At 44.6% G+C, this 24,909-nt stretch overlaps 2 protein-coding genes across 9 annotated transcripts in view; both read left to right on the forward strand.

The window, feature by feature from the left end:
• The window catches only part of lmo7a (LIM domain 7a), a 45,990-nt gene that overhangs the window by 14,413 nt on the left and 6,668 nt on the right, over nucleotides 1–24,909 (forward strand). For 6 of the 8 annotated variants that reach the window (XM_076165725.1, XM_076165718.1, XM_076165723.1 and 3 more), the window contains 16 exons: nucleotides 6,139–6,169; nucleotides 7,314–7,427; nucleotides 8,925–9,153; nucleotides 10,097–10,349; nucleotides 14,669–14,698; nucleotides 15,445–15,559; nucleotides 16,389–16,495; nucleotides 16,821–17,496; nucleotides 17,852–18,118; nucleotides 18,372–18,486; nucleotides 19,191–19,352; nucleotides 20,140–20,324; nucleotides 20,441–20,504; nucleotides 21,283–21,339; nucleotides 23,369–23,394; nucleotides 24,658–24,765. In XM_076165725.1, the coding sequence (XP_076021840.1) occupies nucleotides 6,139–6,169; nucleotides 7,314–7,427; nucleotides 8,925–9,153; nucleotides 10,097–10,349; nucleotides 14,669–14,698; nucleotides 15,445–15,559; nucleotides 16,389–16,495; nucleotides 16,821–17,496; nucleotides 17,852–18,118; nucleotides 18,372–18,486; nucleotides 19,191–19,352; nucleotides 20,140–20,324; nucleotides 20,441–20,504; nucleotides 21,283–21,339; nucleotides 23,369–23,394; nucleotides 24,658–24,765 (2,539 nt within the window). The remainder of the gene's footprint in view (nucleotides 1–6,138; nucleotides 6,170–7,313; nucleotides 7,428–8,924; nucleotides 9,154–10,096; nucleotides 10,350–14,668; nucleotides 14,699–15,444; nucleotides 15,560–16,388; nucleotides 16,496–16,820; nucleotides 17,497–17,851; nucleotides 18,119–18,371; nucleotides 18,487–19,190; nucleotides 19,353–20,139; nucleotides 20,325–20,440; nucleotides 20,505–21,282; nucleotides 21,340–23,368; nucleotides 23,395–24,657; nucleotides 24,766–24,909) is intronic. The other 2 variants (XM_076165721.1, XM_076165719.1) reach the window with 2 other exon arrangements.
• Nucleotides 11,726–15,438, forward strand: LOC143012543 (LIM domain only protein 7-like). The gene has a single exon (XM_076165727.1). It carries the CDS (start codon nucleotides 12,512–12,514, stop codon nucleotides 13,352–13,354), a length of 843 nt encoding a protein of 280 aa, XP_076021842.1. The 5' UTR covers nucleotides 11,726–12,511; the 3' UTR covers nucleotides 13,355–15,438.

Consider the following 24,909-nt stretch of genomic DNA (forward strand, 5'->3'; position numbering starts at 1 on the left):
TGCGTGTGTGTGTGTGTGTACGTTCTGTACTGTATTTAGATGTTCACACACGTTCACAGTTACATATTGTGTCGCTGTATTTCATATAGAGTTCACCTTTGACTTCCTGGTGCAGCACATGTCGCTCCTCTCATCTTGACGTGAGCCTGCAGCTGCTCTCAGTGTGTTTGCTGAGGACTGAGCTGTAATGCAATGTGCCGGTGATTCAGTCCTGATGAAGAAGAAGGAGGTGATCTCTCTTTTCACAGTGATTCCTTAGAACTTTATGCCCATAAGCACCAGGGCCTTATTCAGTCTCTCTTGCTAAATTTGGAGCTTTGAGTTTGTGGTTCCACGTGTGCAGTATTTACAAGAGACCAGTTGGTGATGGCACGCAGAGTGATATCTCTCTCTAATCCCAAACAAGGCTGCACACAAGCAACCAATGGCTTTATTTCGGTGTTGCTTATCAGACCCTAAGCAAATTAGCCAGAGGAAGGGAGGGAGGGAGGAAGGGAGGGAGGGAGAGAGAGAGGGAAAGTTGTCTCTCTCAGCTGTCTGAGCCTGGTGTGAGTCCAGCCTCCACTCCCTTAAACCTACAGTCTGACAGGTGCTTTGCTCAGCTTCCCCATTCCTTGTTTCAGCAGCAGTCGGCCTGCTCTCATCCTGCTGGTATGTTGTTCTTTTGGCCTGGACTAGTATGTGCTTTCCTTAGCAACTCCCTTTAATAATAATACAATTGATTCGAAACATTTGAACGGAGAGGAGCAATCCATCACTGACTTTCACCTACGTGGCAAATTCCAAATTTCACACTTTCGGTGTGTTGACATGCATGTTAAATCATATTAAAACTTGAAAAAATGGCTACCTGCTGTGAACTAGGCGATGTGCTTGATACAGATGTATTATGGTGCCTGTTCCTGTTCCCAGCTCTGACTGGGATTGGTTTGTTTGCTGTGTTATGTCCTATCTTTTAGGATTACTGCTGTCGTGTTGCCCACTCGCTGCATCTTAGGAACTATTGTTATGCATGTTAAGCAGTGACTTATGTAGATTCATCTTGACTTGAAGGTCTGTATCTTCCTCTTTTCATGAAATTCAGAGTCAGATAATGGCTGATACAACATGAACTGGACTCGCAGTTCAGTTTTTACCCGATTGTGTTGTCACAACAACCATAAAAGATTATTGGCTGTCTCTTCTAACCTTTGAGCTTTGTCAGTTGCTGTGGCGTTGCCTTTACCACCTCCTGGATCATATACTGCAGTTTCACCTTTAGCTACGCACGCTGCTCTCCGATAAAGACGCTTATCCATTACTGTCTGCATTCTTTCAATATCATAACTGTCATTTAACGTGAAAACTGTTGTTGTAGAGATATGGATTGATAAGAGATCCTGGGAAGACACGGTATTGCTGTGTCACGTCTTCAATCCCGGAACGTTCTGGAATATATTCTCATATCATCCACCTGTCATTGAATTGTGAAGCTCTAAGCGCAACCTGGTGCTTAACACAGAGGTGCCATGCAGACCAGAATGGAGGCTATGATTCACTTTGGACCGACTCTTTCGGTTGGTAACAGCTGCCCAGGAAATGAGGGCATTGGATTGCTGGAGATGAATCATGGCATCTGTACGGTCCAGCAGCATTTCAGACCGCTTTGTTTAACTTCGAGTCTCCTTTCTCAGTCTCGGCTTTTTGCTGGGTACGGAAATTCAGCAGGGACAGCAGACAGCCCATACTGGTACCACAGCTCTTGACAGTAAGAAAGGAAAAGCCCCCCGCTCCCCCCGACCTCTGACTGTCAGCTGATTGTATAACTCTCCAGACCTCTGTGAATCTTTTAATAAGAGGCATTTCTCACTGAGCTAATCCCTAGACAGGATCTGAGCTATAGAAGGCGGAAATTACAGTGCTTGATTCTATTACAGAGTGTGGTGTCATAGCTGAGACATACTCATCTCTTATTCAACGTATTCCGGTAGGTGAACTGCAATAACTACAAGACAGGGATATACTAGGATTAGAGAGATTACATGATATGTTGTTCTGTGACTCCGACTTGGCCATGCTGACATTCCAGACTTTCTTTTCTTATTCTTATCCATCCTGTTGGTGAATTGCTTGTGTGTTTTGTGCCATTACATCCATTGTTCCTTAAATGACTGCCAGCTGTCCAGGCCCCGAGGCAGGCATAGCAACCCCCCCCAAACCATGATGCTCCCTGCACCAGGCTTTACAGTCGGGATGAGGTTTTGGTGTTGGTTTGCAGGACGTGTTTTCCCTCCAAAGATAGACAGACTATTGTCCCAGAGGTTTTGTGTAATATACTGGTTGTCTTTTGCAAGCTCATGTCATCAATTGTCGTGTTGGAAAAGCAGTTTTATTGCTCTGTGGTCGCGTGACAAAGACAGGAGCCTTGAGCAACCTATGATACCGTTCATTCTCAATCATTGCTTAAGGCAGATTGTGTTGTGACTAAGATGGTAGTCAGACCACATGTGATTCATTGCAAAGTGAGAATCTAGCTCCTTCCAAGGGGTTTACTCAACCTTTCGTGCAAGTGTACATTTATATACTGTAGAGCTCAAGATGCCTTGGAGCTCAGGCTGACGTTAACATTTATTCTGTGGCCTCCAATAGCTGACGGGACAAATGCCCCACTGAGAGGGGTCCAAAGTCTGGCTTGTGGCTGCCATTTGATAAAGGGAATTATTGACTAGGGTTGACTCCCCTCCAGACCAAAAATAAAAGAGCTATGCATGATAGGCAGGTACTTCAAAAAGTCATTGTCCTTAAAGGATTTGAATGGCTCTCTGTGAACAATAGAAAGAGGAGTGGCTGTCTAGTGTCATTACTTGTTTTTGGTTATGGAACTGCGTCCCTGGCTTTTGATCAAACCAAGTGTTTGAACTCCCTGCAGCGAATATGTTGTTTCCCATAGTACAGCCGTATATCAGAACGTGGTTGACAGAGACACGCCGTACTTCTGCCTGTTTGTCTGTCATGTAAGTAATTAGAGAGTATTAAACTCATCATGGGGTGGAGTCCAAGGGTTCATGCTTAGTGCCCTGTCTGTTAGTATTTGGGGTGTGGCTCACTGTGCTGGCACTGCTGGGTTTGGTTTCATGTCTTTATGGAACTGCTGTCACTTCTTGTATCGTTTTGTGTGAACTGTGGGCAGATTGTGAAACCAAACGAGTGATGATGGTGACCAACAAATAAAGTCTCCGCTCCATGACTACAGTGCTGCAGGCTGTAAAAGGCCAACACAAGGGCTATATTTGTGCTCCCTGGTTGACTGGAGAGAGACATGCCTGCCTCTCCCTGTTTCCTCGCTCACAGTAGCTGCAGTGTCTCTGATAAGTATGACACACTGATGCCCGATACTGTCTCACTCACAGCTGATTCATTTGTTGAAACCCTCCTTGTGATTGGGATCCAAGGCCGTCAGAACTACTTGTGCCTGCCAGTGTGTGTGTGATTAAAGCCATTCCCAGTGTAAGAACATAGTTGCAGGGCATTCCGTGTGGTGGTGTTGAATGCAGCAGAGCAACTGATCATCTTCATACAGAGGTATGATTCTAAACAAACATGCACACCCTTTGGTTTCCTTTGGTGCTTGTGAAAGGGAGAGGACAGTGTTGTGGCATCGCTCTGAAGTGCTTTTCAGTCTTTTCTGAATGGTGTTTGGGAAGAGAGGAGCTTGGCGGAGCTGGACTGAGCTGGACTGAGCTGCACTGAGCTGTGCCTGTACGTTCATGAGTCGAGGCCACCTTCACCCTCAGGTCTTGTTCTGGATGTAGAAATACGATTCTTCCTCAGTTTGTCAATTGACTTTGGAGGCAATGCCCCTCCCTGTGGCTGAGAAGGTATTTGTCTTACATTTGAATAGTGGGTTATGTTACACACTTATGTGTGTTTTGTGTTTCTTTGGTGTGTGACTGCCTCAAGTCAAATTTGGGACGAAAGTCTTATTCAACAACAATGAGAGGAAATAAGACTGATTTTATAGTTATTGAAGCTGATAGAGCTACATCCTGCTGCTAATATGGATCAATATTACTGAGCTCCATCACAGAGGAGGAAGGGTTTGTGACCTCACTGGCTGATGAAGAAGGGTTACCTCTGACACTTTGACCTCTGCAGTCATGCTGTGACGTGAAAGCTTGTGTAAGCATGCAAAGGTTGAGCCTCTTCACTGACTCCTGTTCATTGAATTCTGCTCGCTTCATGGGTTATGATTTGCTTTATTGACCCTGAACAAATTGCACCTTTTTATTTCCTGAACTCATATAGTATAATATAATAACATTGAAGCAAATTACTGTTTTTATTTGAATTTTCCTGAAATTGAAATACAGTTGTAGTCGTTTTCTTCTTACTAAGGTTTTATTCTATAGATATGTATTTAGAATTTCAGTGTAGATGATTGTGACATGCAGATTCTATATTGTTATTATATTGAAAATCTATCATATCATTACATTTTGAAGGACTATAATCAGCTTCTTATTTGTATTTCCCCCTTTGCTCTTCTCTTCACTTTGAATTATCCGAATCATATTCTGGGCGACTCATTTACTGTAAACTGAAGAGTTTAGCCTTCTTGGAACAGGAAACAGTAACTTTAAATGTGTGGGAACATAAAATCTGTTTGGTAAACCTCCTGCGCTATGAAAAAAGGGGAAAATCTATAAAACCTGAAAACAGTGAGCTTTTCCCATAACGTAACACAAAACATTGTGTATCAGACTCCAGTCGTGGTATTGATGCTTGTGCTCACTCATCTGATCAGGAAGTGCTACAGCACAGCACAGAGGCTCTACAGGCCGTAAAATAGACCTTTAGAACCTTTTTGTTGTTATTAGTTTACGATATATTAGCATTAGGAAACTTTTTGGGGTTTTTTTGTTTTTACCATTCCTTTACCCTCGGGCCCAGACTCCCACTGCTATAATCTTAAACTTAGCAACTTTGCTCCAAGCCACACAAGAGAGGGATTCTTTCTTTTTTTTCCTCCTGCCTCTTTTATTGGACCCATAAATTTGCAATATGTGGAATTGGGAGGCGTCCATTTCACATTGGAGAGTTGGCATGATAGCCTGGTGTGAGATGACGCACGCCGGTGGGGAGAGATGATCCAATTCTTAACCCAGTTCTTATTGTGTAGTCAGTTCTAATGTCTGGCTGTCATTGGCTCTGCTTTTAAAAGGACACTTTAAAGAGATGTTCCTACTTTGATTTAACAAGTCTATTTTTGAAACTTTTAACAATGATCCACATATTGATTGTCATTCTATCTGAGGTTAAAAAAAACGTGTGGAACCGTTTGGAACATTTCTGATGGACAGGCAGTTATCAAAGCCATCAAAGTATTTTTATCGTCTGCCTGCATAGAAGTGTGTGTAAGAAATCCAAGTGTTCATGGGTAGGAAGGCATGTGTGACTGTTATATGACCACACGATGGGAGGAATGTGTATCATGGGGGCTATCTGACAGGTTGTATATCTTCCTCGGTTATGCTATTTATCACCGTTTAAAGCCAACACGCTACAATCAACCCAGGTAACAGCTGCGCAGCGCACACAACAAAAATAAGCTTGAGCTTTGTTTGGTGTCATAGGAGCCGGAAGGAGCTGCTGATTTAATATGAAAGTGATTTGAAGAGTGCCGGTCCACAGTCAAACCCCTGAACTATGACTGAGATTGTGTATAAGTCAGGTGTGGTGCTTGGAGCTGAACAACAGGGCCTTGTTTGGTATTCAAAATGTTGAATTAGCAGTTATCAGCTGTGTCATTGAGTCAGTGAGTCAGAGACTAAAGCTCTTTTTCTGTCACTTGATTCTGTGATTACCAGTGACAGAAACATTTCCCCACATGTCACAGTTTTTCAACACACACAGCAGTATTCATGTTGGCTGGCAGTGATACATTTTTCCAGACTGTGTGTGTTCTCTGCGTGTTTTCACTCTCAGCTTTTGTGTTGCCGAGTGGCAGCGGTCTGGATTGTGCTCTCAGTTTCCAGCCCTTTCACTGCTGAACACAGAGACCCAAGCATGTCCTGCATTCTTTTATTGTCATTTTCCCATAAACTTCACACAAACACACACACACACACTCACACACCTTTTTCCTGTTTTGTCTTACAGGCATCAAGAGACCAAAAGGAGGCTGAAAAATGTGAGTGCAAACACACAAGATATATTAAAATCATAAACTGAGTTTCTTTGGAAAGTTTTGACTTGCGAGCCGCTCAGTCGTCCGATAAGTCCAACATGATCTGACCTCAGTTCAAGTCGTCAAGTCGTTTCATTAATTCTGTAAAAGCCCCTTAAACATCTTTATGGAATAAGAAACATTGAGGGATAAACCAACTTTTGTGTGTGCATAATCAAGATAACCTTTGCTTTGGTTCCATATGCTCACACAGCTGATCAAGGAAGTGAATTTCTGACTCAACCAAAGTTATATTTAACTGCAAAGTAAGCCTATAGGTGTTACATTCAGTGACCCTGGTTTTATATTAACACGTGTGTAAGCGGGGTGAACATTAAGGTCTGTTCTTTATTAAGGAACCTTTGCCCCGACTATACATATATGCACTTCCTACGCATATACACTGAAACAGCTTGTCACACACACTATCATCGCTTATATAGTTAAAAATAAATCAATGTGTGCAAAAGCATTGCTGGAAATTATTACTGATTTCTTAATAAGCAGCTTAATCATCCCACAAGAGAAAAAGATTGATTGATCATTTTGTTATTGACAATTTCAGAGCCCATGTGGACATAAACTAAACTAATTACACATAAGCGTGAAAATAAGAATTAAGTACTTAAATACTTTTACTCTCAAGATAAACAAACAAAATCTGGCTTAACAAAGATTTTGCTGAGTAAAACAAGAAACTCTGCAGAGGTGGAGGCCCTTAAACACTGTTTCCCTGTTAAAATCTGATTTAAGACCAGATGCGTTAGAGGAGAGCTTGCAGATCAAATTGTAACTGGACCCTGTGTAATACACCAGTGGCACTGATGTAGTGGTGCTTTACTTACTTGCCAACCCAACACACACATACACTCAGACACACACACAGGTAAACAGCAGCAGAGAATTCTGGATGAGCATGGAAACAAGAGCACAGTGTAACGTAGGGCTACAACCATCATAACAACCAGCTGCTTTAGCACTGGAACATACATTCATCACTGAGGGCAAAGGTATAGAGCTGTTTGAATGCATTCTGTCTGGTAATAAAGAAATACTCCATGTGTTGATGATGGATGATGTGTGTAACGATCTATTTTCTTCCCTCCAGGTGTTGATCACCATATACTGGTTGGGTAGAAGAGCTAATTGTGACCCGTTCTATGATGGACCTCACCTGAACCTCAAGGCATTTGAGGGATTACTGGGCACAACACTGTACAAGGTAAAGGACCTCTCTCAGCTCTATTTACTACCCTGTGGAAACCAGCAATAGCATGAATGAAATCCTCTTTTACAGCCACTGCCCAGTACATTTCTCTATCCCTCCTGGTATGTGGACTATGTGTGAAAGCATGAATGTGATAGGCTAAGGGGGGCCTCAGGGTGCTGGACACCCAAACCAAAAGCTACGTTAAGTCATAACTGACCTGATCCCCTTGACTCAGCTATTTTAATCTTGTTTGCAGCAGGGTGCACAGTTCGCATCGTCTGATTTTGAAAATAGCCGCATCTGTTTTTTGAAGAAGCCTCTCACTCCAACGCCGCGGTCACGCCAGTGTTGAATTTAGCACTTTGGCTTTGCGCAGATTTATAAGTGACAGTGTTCAAGACGTCTATAATTCAACTGACTACAGGGACTTTCAGTAATAGCAGTTGGTTTGCAATATGGTTTGTCTGTTTTGCTATAATAATCCCAGTTCAGGGGAGTGGAGTTAGACTGGGCTTAGTTAGCAGGCTTTTATTGTGCGGTAGGATTCAGTGGATCACAGATGTGAAAATTATTTTCTTTGGAAGTGGCTCTGGAGTGTTTGCTTGTTTGTAACCACGCTGGTTAAAGTGGGTCTCAGGCTGGCTTATGTGTTTATGTGCAGTGCCCCAGCGCGCCGCTTTCCATGCAATAAATAGTTGTCATGGGTGCATAGACCGTAGCGCTGTTTGTTTTGAGAGACAGACTGACATTAAGTTTACATGAACACTATAGTAGGATTGTGTCTATACTGCAGTGACGGCAACAGTGCAGCGTAAGACACAGTACACATGGATGGAATCACCAGAATGTCATTATCGCTTAAAGGGGAACTTCACTGCTTGAACACATTGATTTGCTGTCTTGGGGAGCACTATTTGGCAGAAAGAAACTTCCTTAATATTTCTCTTGCTGTATTGGGCTCTGTGCAAAATGATGGAAACTGACCTCAATGATTACTTCCTGTTTGTGTTAAATATGACAAGAAAGCTGAAGTGACAGTATAGACATGGTTGCTTTGAAATCAGTAAAAAGTTCTGGGAGAGGTTTCAAACACTCCTGTGACCCCTGTGATGTCATAGCGGTCAGAGAGGTCCCTTTCTCTGATTGAGGCGTCCCTGCAGACACAGATGTTGCTGCATGCTGAATAGTGAACCCAGATCTTTGTTTAATGGCTTCGAAACGATTGTAAATCACATTCGATCTTTGATGTTGAATAATATGAATGTATTGCCTTAATCAGATTAGAAATAAGGTTCAATTGAAAGTGTGAAGCAGTCAGATGATTAGGAGCTCTGCCATTAGTCACACACACACACACACACACACACACACACACACACACACACACACACACACACACACACACACACAGGGGAGATAACTAACTGGCTGTGCGTGGGTTTGCATTTGTGCGTCCCTGTGTGTGTGTGTGTGTGTGTGTGTGTGTGTGCGTGCGTATGTGTGTGGCAGGCGCTCCAGGAATCGTCCAGTCAAAAAGGCAGCAACGTCCGAGACAGCGGTTTTGGAGACAGCTGGTACTCGGAGCGAGAGGAGCTCTACCAACTGAGAGGAGGAGGAGGAGGAGGAGGAGGCGGAGGAGGCAGACACAGGAGAGACGACTCCCTGGATAGTCTGGACTCTGTGGGCTCCAGACCCCACAGCATCTCATCTGACACCACCCTTAAAGGCAGCTGCGAGGGTAGGAGACGTTCATACCGGTCGCACCCACACACTCATGAATGAACACACACTCACACACACACACACACACACACACACACACATTTGCACATCTTACAAAACCTTTATGAATTCTTTGTATCCTGTTGTTACATCTGTCTTTATTTAAAATCTTGAATTCACATGATGGCGTTTGAGAACCAAAAGTATGTTTTTTCTGGATGTTTTTGTGTTTTTGTGAAATTCTTACTCGCTCTCCCTCTCTCTTACTTTTTTAACCCTGTTGATGCTGGGTTCATCCTTGCTTGCTGTAGATCTGAGGTCATCCATCTTCAGAGAGCTCCGATTCTCTCAGATGATTGGCAAATATTTATAATACACCTCATCCGTCTAGAAACTTCAAATATTGTGCGGGGTCAGAGCCAGAAAGTTAACTCCCATGTGTGAAAACAAATGCATGTCGCCATCTAGTGGTGTGTTGTTACAAGTGAATGTTTTCTCTGGAAATGCAACAAAGCCCTTCAGGAAGGAGAAACGTATCGATACCAAAATCCCCCTGTGATCCCGTTTCAAGACAGAAGCTCAGGATGTCTGGATAGAGAGAGGGAAAGAGAGAGAGAAAGAGAGGGAGGGCGTTCCGGGGTGTTGCGGCTGTCCACTCCAAGAGGATGCGAGGGTGCAGTGAGACATTCCACAGCTTTTTCTGCACAAGCTTGTAAATGAGGCAGCCTCCATTCCACACCCAGCACCCCTCTGTTACAGTTCCACACTCATGCCAGCACACACACACACACACACACACACAACACACTCCCCTCAGCGGCCCTCTTCGCTCTTCCGCTCTTCTCACACACTCCTTTGACTACTTTACCTCACGTCTGGACCTCCCTGGCATTCTCTCTTTCTTCACTGAAACCTCTTTGTGTCCTCCCTGCTCTCCCCTCTCCTCGCCCATGTCCCAGGTTGTTGCAGCGACACCGAGGCAGACTGTCTCTTCAAAATGGCCGAGAACAAGAACTCGCTCAGTTACCGCCGTTCGGCCGCCATCACGCCCAAGACCGCCACCCAGTTTAACCAGTTCCTGCCCAGTCAAGACAAACCCTCGGGCTATGTCCCCGCACCGCTCAGGAAGAAACGGGCCGACAACCGGAATGAGGACAGCCGGCGCAGCTGGGCCAGTCCGGTGTTCACGCAGGACGACGGCACCTTCACCAGGTACCGTCACAGCACTCACACCTGTGCCCTCATCCCTCTGTTCTTACACGTGTTGTTTCTCATCTGAGCCGATTCATGGAGACATGTAGTGATGCATGTGTTTCCAATCCCTGGTTTCTGCCTCAAATGTGTGATTCTCACATTGTAGCCGGTTATTCATTGTCATCTTATTGCTGTTGGTGTTGTTGTGTTGTCTGCGAATGATCGGTTGGTGCTGTCATCTGTGGTCATTTGTCATTGTGACTGGCTGTGGAATGACAAACCTCAGTGAAACAAGGCGTTCCCCCGACTCTGACGATAACGATCCAGACTCCCAGAGCGCCTTGCCCTCGGCTCCTCTGCAGTGGGCGTACGAGTACGAAAGCGGCAGCGACTCTGACGCCGACCGACCTGACCCCGATCTGGTTCTGGACGACCTGGCCAGCAGACGCTTCCACAGCCCCTCCCCGGCACCCCCTGCCAACTTCGCTGTGCCCATCAGTCCCCTGGCAGAGGGAAGAGTGGCCGGGGGGAGTATGAGTCCCCGGCCAAAAGTCGCTGTGCCTCCCAATGCCCCTCCGCAACAGAATGTGGCCTGCCTCAGGTCAGAGAAAACAAAGCGAATATGCCTGTCTGATGAGAGAGGAAATGAGAAAGTGCTTCTCTTGCCTAGTTTGCATGGTTCAACCGTAACCATGAGCAACCGCTGTGGTTGTAGTGTGCCGCTTCTAACAGAGCTCGACATTTTTCAGTTTGCTCTCTTTCATTTCTTTGGTTTTTGTTTGATTTGTTGCTTCAGTGAGTCTTCATTTGCTCCCTCTGGATGTTAGGAGCAGACATCCATTTTTTTGCCTTCGTTGCAGTTTGGGTTTGATTTGAGCTTGCAGTGTTTGGTTAATCCATGCGTGAAGTCTTGTGAGAGAATAACTGTGCTTGAGGAACTTGCTCGTGTCCGTGTGACTGGTGTGCTGCACGTGCGTGCCTGAAAAATGATTTTGACAAATGACTGGCTGTCTCTCTCGAGCAGCATCAGTGGGGAAACGCAGGCCCCCCAGCAGGGAAACGCCAGGGTGGACGACCGCCGAGCCTTGTCCGCCGACAGCCTGTTCAGGGAGATGTACAATGACTCTGAGGATGAGGATGATGACACGGGCTACGCTGACCCGGTCCAAGATGACCTCTATAGCCGCAAGCTGGGCGTCAAAGCCCAGCCTATTGGAAATGAGTCCTATAACAAGTTCTTACCTAAGTTCTGGACTCCAGAAGAAGACATTCACATGGAGAAGATCAAAATGGGCTCTCAGAGGAGACCATGGTACAAGAAGATGCAAGGCTTCAGGTGTGTGAGGGCATTAGAATCCAGTGTGACCAAGAATCCACACACTTATTACACACAATGAGCAAATCTTTTACCTTCTTAAAGTAGAATCTTCCCTGCTACTTGTCTTTTCTTGCTTATTTTACATTCAACCTTTTTTTTATATCACACTTTCTACTGAATTATTGCATGCCAAAATAACCTCAATCATAAATTCTGGTGTTCCGGTTCTGTTGAATGCATTTCTGCTTAGATTCTTGCCTTACTTATGTTCCTTTCTAACTTTCCCTTTCACCCTGTCTCTGCTTCTGTCCCCTATTTCTTCGTCCTCCCTTCGCTCCTGTAGCCGTAAGAAGTCGGGCTCTTCCTCAGAAGACTCTGACTGTGACACCAGTCCTTGGCTCTCCTCTGCCCCTGCCCCCTCCGGCCCCCCTCCCTCTCATTCCCTCACACACGAGGCCTCCGCCCACAGCGCCGTTGTTGTCGGGAAAAGGTCGATACAACTGCACGATTGTGACAATGCAGGAGTGTTTTAGAACCTTCAGATTGACCGGGAGACATCAGAGTCTCCTGCTTCCTAACACACTAATGATCAGATGTGACTGACTGGAGCCCTAACACGCCTGATACAGCAGCTTGCTTGCACCTTAATGAAACAGATGCTGGTTTTTCAGCATTATGCTTTTTTTATTACAGCCCATTATAGAGAATAGTTTTGATAGCTGTAAGTATTACAGTATTATTTTCTATCAGCTTGACTTTACAATCTGCATTTGACCAAAACAGGTTTGAATCAAATATCACCATTTTGGCTGCTTGTTTAGTCTTTTCCTCCTTTTCTTGCTCTTTGATCCAGTTCCCATGCATGCACTCATCACCTCTCTGTCCTTTTCTCTCCTTCTGCTCATCCTCCAGTCCTCACATTCAGCCACACACTCCTCCACAGCTCCCCAAGCAGCATCCCCTCCTGTTAGAAAGCCCCCCTACAGCATTTGCCCCGGTGGACCCCACCTCAGGTCCCAAATTGATTAAATGTCCAAAGTTGCCTCTCCTGGGGCGCCAAGACCCCCGCGAGCCCCCAGACCACATTGATTATGAGAGCATTTTTCCTGACCTGGATAATGATGACATGTTTACCAGGCGAAGCAATGCCTTCCATTCCAATCCAGACCTGGTTACCATGAAGACTCGGCTGTCCGGCAAACGTCGTCAATACACCTCTGAGCCTCAAATAAACATCATCATCCAGCCACAGGAGCGAGGCAGCACCCAGGAAGCCATCCTCTACCCTGACATTGAGCTGGATGATGTGGTCTACCGGAAGGAGAAAACCCAGCAGGCTCAGCTACAGCTCTCAGGTGCCCCTGATAACTATGCCCCCATGCCCATCCCAGAGCCCTGGGCTCTGCCCCCTGAACTCCAGGCCAGACTGCTGTGCCCGCCGTGTCCTCTGACCCAGAAAAGTGCAGCAAATAATCAGAATGTGGTCAACATGGAAACACACCCCACCACAGATGACATGCTGGTCCGGAAATTTGGAGTTTGTTCTAATCAGAGCCAATCGGCCAATCAGAATACTCCCTTACTGCCGACTTCCTGTAGTGAAAGTGATCTGCATAAGTGGCAGGCTATCAGGGAAGCCAGTCAGCTCAAGTATAAGAAGAGGCTGATGGTGGAAACACTGGCCTTTCTGAAATCAAAGAAATGATTCTAATGGTACCAGTTGCTTGTGTTCATTCTGTAGGTTAGTTCCTGTTGCACATTTTGGTGTTCTGTTGTTTCTGTGAGAGGTCATTGGTGGCATATGAGTTTTGAGATATTTCATGTCTGACGTTTACGTGGACGAGCCTGCAAAGCACTGAGCCTGTGACCGCCACAGTCACAGATGGACTTTCCACCTGAGAGCTGATGTGCCTTTCACATTCACAGATCAGTCGTGACTCTTTGAACATAAACTGCAGTGGAGCAAGTCAAACTGACTTCAACACCAACATGAAACTCTTCTTTCACGTGCTTGTTGTTATCTCGGAATTGCAAAAGAAGTTTTTTTCCAATCAGCAAACTGATAACGATAATGAACGCTTTGCACATGAGTCATTCAGTACAGTTTGATGCATAACGGTATTAGATTGAACACATAACTTACTGCTGCTGTCTTTAGAAGTGATAATTTTGAACAACATTGCATGAATTCTGCCACCGCTCTGCCAGGTATTAGATACGTTGGCACTGGCTCAGAAACTGTTTTATTTTTGTTTTTCTATGATTGATTGTGTTTGCCTCTGAATAGAGAACATTTTATTTGAGCTTAATAAAGAAAACCGCAGGCTTAATGGATTTCTGCTGTATTGCGTTGGATTGTCTGTCTCCTGGCGTTACCATAGCACCGACAGTACACGGACGTGTTTATGTCACACTGACATGCAAAGTCAAAGTCCATATCCAAATATGACCCAGGCTATGTGCTGGACACACTGTACCAAGCAGAGTCATTAAGTGCTGCCTCGCCTGAATGAAAGCCTATGGAAATTCCTCATGGCTCTGAAAGAAGATGAAACTTCTGGGCTCCATAGTAACATGAACACAAATCTGCACTGTAGTGTTTGCACATGAACGCACGCACACTCATGCACACAGGCACACACAAAGCCAGCATTTAACCTGAGTCAAGGCCATCTGGATTTACTTCACTTGCGTGTGTAAAGCCTCGTTTCTAATGACATCATCTCCAAGTCTTTAGAAAGGCTGTGTTGTTTGAGGAAAGATACATGTCTGCACGTTTCCACACTCAGGGTCAAGGAAAGGTGATACTGAGCTGTGAGCTTCCTAAATAAACAGCTTAACGTCCCGTAGTGAAAACCTGTGGAATCCTGTTTATCCTGGAAGCTCACCTGAAGATGAGCTGATCTGGGATTAACCGGCTGACTCTATACTCTTGTCCCTCTTGTAACAGTCCAAAGTGAGACTCGCTGTCTGCAGAAATGTGATGTGTGTGTGTGTGTGGTTCTCTCTGGTTTCCTAGACTGCACCAAATAGAAGACGGTAGCGACGGGTGAGTTGATACGGGCTCCCAGGAATGTGGCACGTTTGCATTTGCCCTGCCTCCTACACTCCATCGCCTCCTGCTTTTGTGCCGCTGTTCTCACTCTCTAACTGATAAATGCTGACACATAACATTGTGTATTGTATGGCATCGAACCAAATTGGATGGGAGGAAGGGAGGGAGGGGATTCCATCGCTTCATAAAGCTCTATTGACTAAGCCACAAAGTGAAAGGATGCATACAATAGCAATACAGTGGGGTCATCTACTGCAACTGGTGTGCCCAGTGTTGTTGTGGTCTCAGTTTAAATCCCTGAGCTCTTGTCACACGACTCATATCAACACTAAACTGGAACAGGTGAGTGAAAACAGAGCGGATTTATCCATCGTCCCTGAGTGATGTTGTTGTTTCACATGTTGGGGATGATGACTACAGCTTGTGTTTCTAACCCAGTGAGCTTTCCACGCCGCAGGTTTTAACGGTTGTGTTGTGTTTGCAAACTAACACTTGGGAACCGGCAATATTCTCCACATAAGTGTTATAAATATGAATGGGAGATGTAAGGTGGATGTATGTGTGTGACATTTGCTTTCTCACAGCTCTTTTTCACATAACAAAAAGAAATGCTGCATCTTAACATTTTAACCATTTCCTTATTTTTCCTGCCTGAATTATAAACAACTGGCCGGTGCTGCATTCAATGTCCTCTGGATTTATCTCAACCCTTTCTCATCTGTTCATTCTCTTGTCGACAGGAGCAAATCAGTGAGCGACATCCAGGTCGATCCCGGCGTCGTCCGCCAGGAACGCTTTGAAGAGCTGCAGAAGTTCCGTGAGCAGTTAAAGGACAGTGAGGATAAGTGGCAGGATGTGAGTAACAGATATGTGGTGATATTACCTGTTCATCACCGACCGACCTGAGCTTTCCTTACTTATCTGCAAGCCGACAGAAGGGCCGCGGGGAACGTAACCTCCCTGACATGGAGGATGAGCACATTATCTGTTGGATCTGTAGCATCAGAGCAACAACAAGGGAGAGCAGGTGTTCTGGCGCAGTCTGTGGCCACAGGGTGAAAGGAGAGCTATTTAGATAGAGACAGAGGCAGACACTGATTGGTGCAGTGCTGCCCTCTGGCTAGGGACTGTCCTCATTTCCCAACGTCTGTGGTAGGAATGGTAGGAATCATCACATTAATACTCCGAAACCGTGCAAAATTATATTAGAAGAAAGACACTCAATTACACTCATTTGAGGAAATGTTTTGCAACTTTTGTGCAACTTTATCCCACAGTGGTGCAGTTTTCACATCATACATGCGTCACATGTCATGCTCATCAGGGTTATTCAAGGTACAAGTGACAACAATAAGAATATAATCCGTATAAAGTGTAGTTTCTGTGATAGTGGAGAGTCTGTCAGCAGTCTGATTGAATAGTGTCACAGTAAAATAAAGGAGCCTTAAAGCAGCATTTAGGTCACACAGTGCCTAATACTCAGGGGAAGTGAGTCGGGAGGAGCCTAAAGCACACAAATAGAACACCTTCAAATGTAGCCCTTTAGTTTGTTCCTGTCTTTCTCTCTCCTTCTCAACTTCGCCCCATTCACTCCAGCCATGGAGTGCAACCAGACTCCTCAGCCCGCCTCAGCCGCATTGTAATGAAACGGTAAATGAGGTGATTTAGACTTGTCTCTGTGCAGGATTTGACCAAATGGAAGAACCGGCGCAAGAGTGTCAACTCTGATATCGTGAAGAAGAAAGAGGAAAGGGAGAAGATTGAGGAGATCACACACAGCAGCAGCAACCAGTAAGGGAAAATTGAACTGATTCATTTCATGGTCTAAACACAGTCTTGTTCTTGCAGAGGGCAGAGATGAGGAGACTGTGTGTAATTGTGGCTTAAGTTAGTGTGAAAGTGTAATCTAATCTCTCATCCTGCCTCCCCTTTTTTCCTCTCTCTACCCTCTCCTCCTCAACCTGTGCTCCCATTTCTCCCCCTCATTTCAACTCTAATTTCCTGACCCTTTGTAATTATCCCTTGAACTCTCCCCCTTTTCATCCCCTTTATGCATTATTTCACCAATTACCATCTTCACCCTGTCCCCCCCTCTCCTCATCTGTCTGGGTCACAGGGAGACAAGGAGAAAAACGAGTGTGGGCAGCCGTCTCAGATCTCTCTCTTACTTGGACGACGGGGACGTATTTGAGAGCCCCGTCCCTGCCCCTCGCACCCACACCTTCCCAGAGAGGAGCTACACTATTGACACGCCGTATCACTCCTCTGACTTCTCCGCTCCGGCTCTGAGAGAAGAGGAGCCCCCCTTTGCTTCCACAGCTACAGGCCGGGCAGATTCTCCTCCGACCTCACGAGTAGCTGACATCGTGGCCGATCGTGTTGTCAGAAACGACGCCACCACCACCATCGCTGCCACCAGCCACACATCCGTGCGCAGCCCCCGCTCACACACATCTCCAACAGCTGCGCCTTTGGGGACTTACACCAGCAGAACCAAGACAGAGGAGATCTCCACAGCTGTCTCCACAATCAGCTCCGTGCTGAAGAGGCCTGAGCCCAGGTACTCTTTGGTGGACACACAGACTGAGATGGAGGCCCCTTCCTCTGGCTCCCTGTACAAACAACCACAGAGCAGCTCAATGGAACCAAAGCCTCCCGGGGTGTCTCGGGTTTCCGCCTCCCTCCCCAGGAGCTACCAGAGATCGGATGGCTCGCGTCTCTCCGCCGTTGTCACGCCCAGGCCCTTTGGGACTCAGGCCACCCGCATCACCTCTCTTCCCCGGACCTTGCCAGTGAGTACCGGACTGTTCTGCAGCTATATACAACCAGCACCGGTGCAGTATGTTGGGATGAAGGATGTGTAGAGGGCTGGATGGTCTTGGTTTATAGCTCTGTTAAGTGTTATTTATTTAGCGGTATACTCATGAGTCTGATCTGATTACTCTGTTAGTGAATAAAGGATGAAGCTGCTGTTTTCAGCCTTGACTTATTCACTATGTAATGGGAAATAATTCACATCTCTGAAGAGTCACTTGATTCAATGATTTGAGTTTACAGATTATTCTTTTTTATCATTACTCTGGCCATATTTTATTCATTCCGAATTCTGATTCCACTCAACCTTCTCCTCTTTGTGCTCCCGGACAGATGGATGACCCTTACAAGCGCGTAAACGGCAACGTGGATGCTTCCAAGAAGTCATCTGTGCCGGGCCGCTATCACCATGTCATGACCTCTGAGGACGAGGCTCAATCCAGCTCCACCCACAGCAGTGAAGATGAAGAGGAGGAGAAGGAGGTGGGAGAGACCAAGGGGAAGAGCATGACCTCTACTCTGAGCAGCGTACCTGTCCTTCCACAGGTCAAGAGTGAAGCCCCAGCAGTCACTCCTGCACCGGCCAAAGACAGCAGCCAGGTACTTTGTGAGGAAGCAAACACAACATTCAATATTTAACTGAATACCTCCGCAAAAAGACAGGTTGTTTATATGTACATGGCCCGAAAAATTAAATTAAAATACAATATATTGGGCTGCACCAAAGTAGGCCTTCTCTCACATAGACATGCAGCCTGTACCGCTCTACCTCTCCACTCCTGAGTGATGAAGGAGACATTCTACAAGTACAGTATGTTCCAGCATCTTCACCTCAGATTTTCATTGATTCTAGGACAACTACTGCAAGTTGCGGATCAGCCTGAACCAGAAGCCCAACAGCAGCAGAGACTTCGGCTTCCAGGCGGATTGGGACTCCACGGGGGCTCGCGTCACGTCTATCCAGTCAGGTACACACACACACACAGACACAGATGCGTTCACGGTCAGAGCGATAATATTGGAAAGTACAGCCACTTCTGGTTGGTCCTCAGCAGGTTTTCCACATCCAGCCCACTGCAGCAGCGATGCCAGGTCTATGTAGGCCACCAAGCCTATCTGGGTCAGATCTGCTGGGCCTGAGCCTCTCTTTCTAACTAGATTTACCCACCTCCATATTACTGCATGCCACCTATTTAGTAGAGCAAGTAAAAATATCAGTGAATAACACAGCTTTCCAGCATTTTCTTTGTTGTTTGTATCAAAACTCTTATTGTGATCACCGATTCATACACGTAAAGACCAAATGAAGGCACAGACCATGATAGGTTTTACAGGTTATAGGCGTAACAAACACTGTTACTACTTAGATTGCAGATATAGATTTTGCATTGAAAACACGTGATGAGCTTTAAAATATGACCTGGGACAAACTAACAGGACATATATTGAAATGGATTGATATGATTCAATAACAAATCAATAATCTTTTTTCATAATGAATACTTACACAGTCTCATACTGTCAGTTCAATAATGAGAAGTTCAGTTTCTGGGACCTTAAAGTCTTGTCCTGTTATACAAAATCATACGTGTTGCTCCTCTGTGTTGCTCTGAGTGTTTATGTAACAGGAGTGATAGAATCAGGTGTCTTTGTGTTACTCTGTCCCGTGCAGGCAGCCCGGCAGAAATGTGCCAACTTCAGCCCAGCGACGAGGTCTTGACGGTGAACGGGCACCAGGTGGCAGACATGAGCTACACAGGCTGGAAGAGCCACTTGGACGAGGCTCTGCAGGAGGGCAGCCTGGTCATGGATATAAGGCGCTGGGGCAAGAACAGTGAGTCACCTGAATAATTACGCACGTGATGGCGTGAGAGAGATTGAAAGAGAATGAAACATTTGAACCACTTAAAGTGCTGCATTCCTGGACTGACAGCGCTGCTTATGCTGCTTGCATTGCTAAACAGTTTTGACACCTCAAATTGGTCCGTAAAATATTGTGAAATCATCCATGAATGATATTGTGACAGTGGAAGTTCCGTAACAATTCCTCTGGTCTGAATGGGGAAAACTTGACAGAGGACTTGAGTACACACTTCTGCTCTTTACATCTTCTTTCCCCTTTTATTTCTGCCTTTCATCCATCCTTCATGCTCACTGTTCTGACTCTTCAGCGTTCCTCTTTGTGTGGATTCGGAGCACTAACCCACCTCAGGTTCACGGTCCTCTGAGTGCAAATGTGGTTTCCCCTGTTTGCTCTGTTTTCCCTGGTGTTAGTTTGACAGGCTTACTTGTTCCTACTGTGCCACCTTGCAAAGATAACAAGCCTCCCTGTGTGCTTATATATTTACAGGCCAGTGGGTGTGTTGCCGGTTTGTGAATAGCTTTAATAGTGTGCATGGCTGGGGAAGGTGGTTTCTCTCTCATCCCCTGCTGCTCTCTAAGATAACAAAATAACAGCAAACCTTATCCCCTGCTTTACACACACTTCCAGGTATCGGGTACAAACAAACAAATCTCTGTCAAATGTTTCACATATGCACATACAGCTACAAATGTAATACACGTGCACACATGCACATGTACATCAAATTTTGTTTTGCCATTCCATTGACCGCGTGCAGCCTGGGGCAGAAATCAACCTTCCCTGCCATATAAAAGCCATAAGACCATCAATCTGACCAGTATGGATCATCCGATACTTCTAGGTTCCTCTGATGGAAGCTCTGTCAAATCCAGCTTGAATTTCACTTCGCGGACATTCATGGAGCCACTGAAAACTAATGAGGTCACCACCAACCCCATCATCGTAAGTGACCCAGGATGACTCAGGTTAACTAGCAAGAGATGCTCCTTTCTGCTCTGTTTCTGTTCTGGAATACAAATTTATGATTGCTGGTCTAATTCCATTGTGTCTCCCTGCAGGATGTGGCCACAAACGGAGTTAATGGAGGCTTTCGTAATGAGCCAGTGACCATGAGAAACAAAGGTAAAAAGCACAGAGCCCAATCAGAATGGCTATGAAGTAGATTTTGGCTGTGAATGCTGTACGGAATGGACAAATCTGTAATAACTTTTGATGGACAAAACATGTAGATATGCTGGACAATAGTTTTGTACATTTAAACAAAAATCATCTTTGTGCCTATGAAGGTCCTCAGTAATTCAGGTGTTTGGTGTTTATCTACAGTGGTAGCTCAAGACTACAGGATTTGCTGTTTAGTATTTCAAGAAGGCATTTGGCCGCTCATCCACGTATCCTCTGAGAGGTGTTCACACCCCGGGCCATGTTGTTAGATTCACGTGTCAGCCACGTGGGAGTCATTATAGACACTTGAATGCATAAGCAAACCACTCTGAATCTGTAGATGGATAGATGGATTCCTTAACACCACCAGTTTCAGAGGAGTTTGCGCTTTAATGATTCAAATCACTCTCACAGGACTCCAGTGTGGCCAGGGTGTGAATGACTCTGAGAGGGTCAAAGCCAGTGTGTTGCTCACTTTTGATTCAGAATTGAAGAATAAGCAACTTGACAGTGAGTGAGTGAGTGAGTGAGTGAGTGGCAAAACCTCTTTAAGACTAAGCAGCATTCCAATCCAGCAGCTTTGAACCACAACTGCCAGATAGAATGTTATCTTGTGCAACATGTGTAATTCAGTGTGCAGTGATATCTGTAATATAAAGTGGTTTTTCCCTTAAGGAAACCAACATGTTTCTTTCCTCGACTTTACCTCACTGTGTCCTGTTTTCTATTCCTCATGTAGAGTCAGAACCCATATCTTTGAAAAACTTAAAACGGAGGTCAGAGTTTTTTGAACAAGGTAAAAAGCGCTGACCTAAGTGTGTCTTTCAATAATAGGTTATCTTCCCTGTACAGCAATATGGTGGCTGGGCGCTTTGTGTTTTTCTCCCTCTGAATTCCACTGAGGGTTTATCTGTTCTGCATGTTTCTTTCAGTCTCGACCTCATGTTCAATTGAAAAAGTTGCGTGTTGTCAGCTGATTGTGAAATAGAGACTTTGGGATTCTGCCCTGGCTCAGTTTAGGGCTGTTGCTTTTTCTTGTGTCAGTCTGGTGTAACTGTTGTGCTGGGCCCCTTCCTTTCTCTTCCAGGCTGCTCAGGGTCCAGTGTCAGTGCGCTGGTCTACCTCTGTGGTAAACAGGGTTGAGTGTGCTGTGATCTCACCTCGCCTGGTACAACCTGGAACGCTGACATGCTGTCTAAGCCAAGAGAGTCCAGTGTGGTTCTAAACTTTTCTTAAGACACATTAAGAGATCTTCCTTTAGGCAAAAATGAAGCAAGGCTATCAAAAATCACTTTAACTCATCACATTTTCACTTGGATCTTCATCAGGCGTAGTATGAATACATGTCAGCCAAGTCTTCAAATCAATCCAAGTCGCTACAATAAACAACAAAGCATGCAGAGGGTGCAAACCTCTGCCAAGGCTGAACACAACATCAAAAACGTGCATTTCTTTGTACATTTTGTGTATTAACGTAAGTTAATTTCATCACCATGGATACACCTCTTAGAATATTTGAAGCTATTCATTCATCTGTAATAGTCCTCCAAAAGATTTACGGAAAATCGATCCATCTCTTTTTGAGTTATCCTGCCAGCAGACAGACAAAAGCAGCTAAAACATGATGTGCTCTGCAACAACCACTACATCAGGTGTGTCATACTTGAATGATATTAAAACAACCAAATTACGATATATAACCTCATAGGATATAGCTTTGATGTGAAGATTTAGTATAGAGTACATTGTGTATGTAAGTACATGCATACACAAAAAGGCATGTTTGTAATATAATTATATATATTATTATTATTATCCAGATCGTGATCCAGTCCCAAATCAAACGTCACCTAGTCTATGATCGGACACACAAGCGCAATGTTTTCCATTATGGTGGATGTATTTGTTTTGAGGAAATGAATAAAATATGTCTCATGATGACAACAAAAGAGAAAATAACCTCAAAATCAGCGTAAGGTGTCAAGGTAACTAGAAAATAATATTACATTTGACAGATTGAATAGAATATATTGCCAATTGCAGGGAAAGACATGAGAGAAAGAAATACTAACCTTGATGAAGATCCACAATTGATGTAGCTTATTAGATGTGAATGTTCCTCCTCATTCAGTGTTAAAGCCCTTAGAAAGGCAAAGTCACAGAATTGACCAACTATGTCAAATCCATTATTATTCTGTGTAATTAATTTATACTCCCAATCAATGATACAACAGAAATGAAACCCATAACACTCCTCTCCAAAGGCTGCACAGCATGTCAGACTCTGCACCAACCACACGATCCAGATGTGGTGGTGTTTCTGTGTGTTATCCAGGTTCAACTTTGCTGAGCATGACGATAAATGCATCCTGTTGCATGCGTTGAATTACCTTCTGCCTTTTACCCCGGTTGCTCTGCGTGTGTGTGTGTTTGCGTGTGTGTGTGCATCTTGTGCATGCTTCCAGTGTATAGTTTCTTTGTTTGATCTCACAATCAACATATCTATTTCAGTTTTTTATTCACGTATTGGTCTGCTGTGCAAATGTAAACATCATTCATTCAATACGTCCCAGCGGATGTAATTTGAAGATCTTTGCTGCCCAATGCTTGCTGAAAACATCAATTATTGTTGTGGTATCAACTGTAATTTTCAGTGATGAATTGGCACTTGACTTAAAAATGGGGTTAATCCTTTAATAAACCTGCAGCTTTGTGTTGATCTGATACGATACATCACCTCAAGGTTATATGTGTTATATACGTACAGTGTGTGTCACTGCTCTGCCTCCACAAGTATTTATTGGGTGATTTTCTTTCTCTCCAAGGAGGATCAGAGTCTGCAGTATCAGATGTGAGTACTATTTTTTTGTCTCATCTACCATGTCACCGTATTTGAAAGCAGATCCCACAGTCATTACCAAGCCCAGGTCCATTATGAAGCAGTTCACATGCACTGAGTCGGTCGTGCCCCTCAGAGTCGGGCTCAGTCTGCTTCTTAAGCCTTTTTCTTCCGCAAATTACCTCAGCTACCAGAAAAAAGACTGGCAGAGATCATCCCACGAGCGGTGACATCAGTTTTGTCTAAAGAGGAATCCAGTAATTGCAGGGAGCTTATGTAAGAGGGCTGGTATTTTGTTCTACCTTTGAAAACCCAGATGTAAAAAAAAATAGTCAGTTAAGTTTCCTCCCTTTTTCATTAGTGTTAGTGTTGTTTCTTAGTTCATTCATTAGTGTGTCGGGGAAAAACTGTAGCTTGATACTTTGGTTTCATTATCCACATTATTAAATATTTACACCATAATCTATGTTAGACAAATTCATTCCTTACATTCTGTATCTTCGTCTGCATTCCCATGCGTCTTGTAAAAGTGAGCTGTAGTGCCGGAGCCAAAGAGAGAACAAAGCTGGTTGGTGGTTGCTGCAAAAGAAGCTTAGAAGTTTTAATTAAAGGCTTAATATTTAATAGTTCTTTTATTAATTTATCAGGCATTGAGATGTGGGTCATCGAGTTCTGATGATTCCATTTTAATAAAGAATAATAGGCTATCGGGGTCTGCAGGTGTGAACGTGAGTAAGTCATGAATATGTTGAACCTGTCACAGCACCAAACCCTGAACGAGGCCAAGAACTTCAATATTTGATTTGTCCTTGCGCGTTAATGTCCAAGCCTTTAGGAGGGGCTTTAAAAAGACGGTTTTTGTTTTCACTTAGTGTGCACATAGGTGATGCAGCAAAGGCAAAAGGAAGTGACTCAGTTTGTTGTTGTTTTGACACTTTAAATTATTGACAGGGTTTTAAACAAGCCACTACATGAACATTAGAATATGGAAATCTGTGTAATATGTATGAAATTGTTTTGGGTCAGATGCTTTGCAGCTGGTTTTCCACAAGCTGCTGAGTGGGAAAAGACCTTTGGAGGGTCATCCTGCTGAATGTAATGATGATGAAGGAGAACATATACCAGCCTAAAGCAGTTTAGTGTTAATCTATAAAACATTGAGAAATAATATATGCACCATTAATTGAGAAACAGTTTTAACCTGACAACCCTTTATAATATAAGCCGTTTTAGGAAAGTGTGTTTACATTCCATGTGTATCTTGTCTGTTTTCAGATTTCTGTTCCTTCGATCGCTCCGCCTTCTAACCGCTGGTCCTGGAACCCGGAGGACGAACGCAAACGGCAAGAGAAGTGGCAGAAAGAGCAGGAGCGCCTCCTACAGGTAGATAAGACCTCTGGAGCAGTGATTATGTGACAAGCCAGAAATGGAAAGACCCAATGAAAGCGACCTCACATAATTAACGTGACCCTGGCCACCCTTCTGGAAAGCTGCTCTGTGTCACATCTGGCAGTGAGATGAGGCGCA

The sequence above is a fragment of the Genypterus blacodes genome, unplaced genomic scaffold (assembly GCF_046128005.1).
Source record: "Genypterus blacodes isolate CSIRO-AG114 ecotype Tasmania unplaced genomic scaffold, CSIRO-AGI_Gbla_v1 ptg000148l_1, whole genome shotgun sequence".
Lineage (NCBI taxonomy): Eukaryota > Metazoa > Chordata > Actinopteri > Ophidiiformes > Ophidiidae > Genypterus > Genypterus blacodes.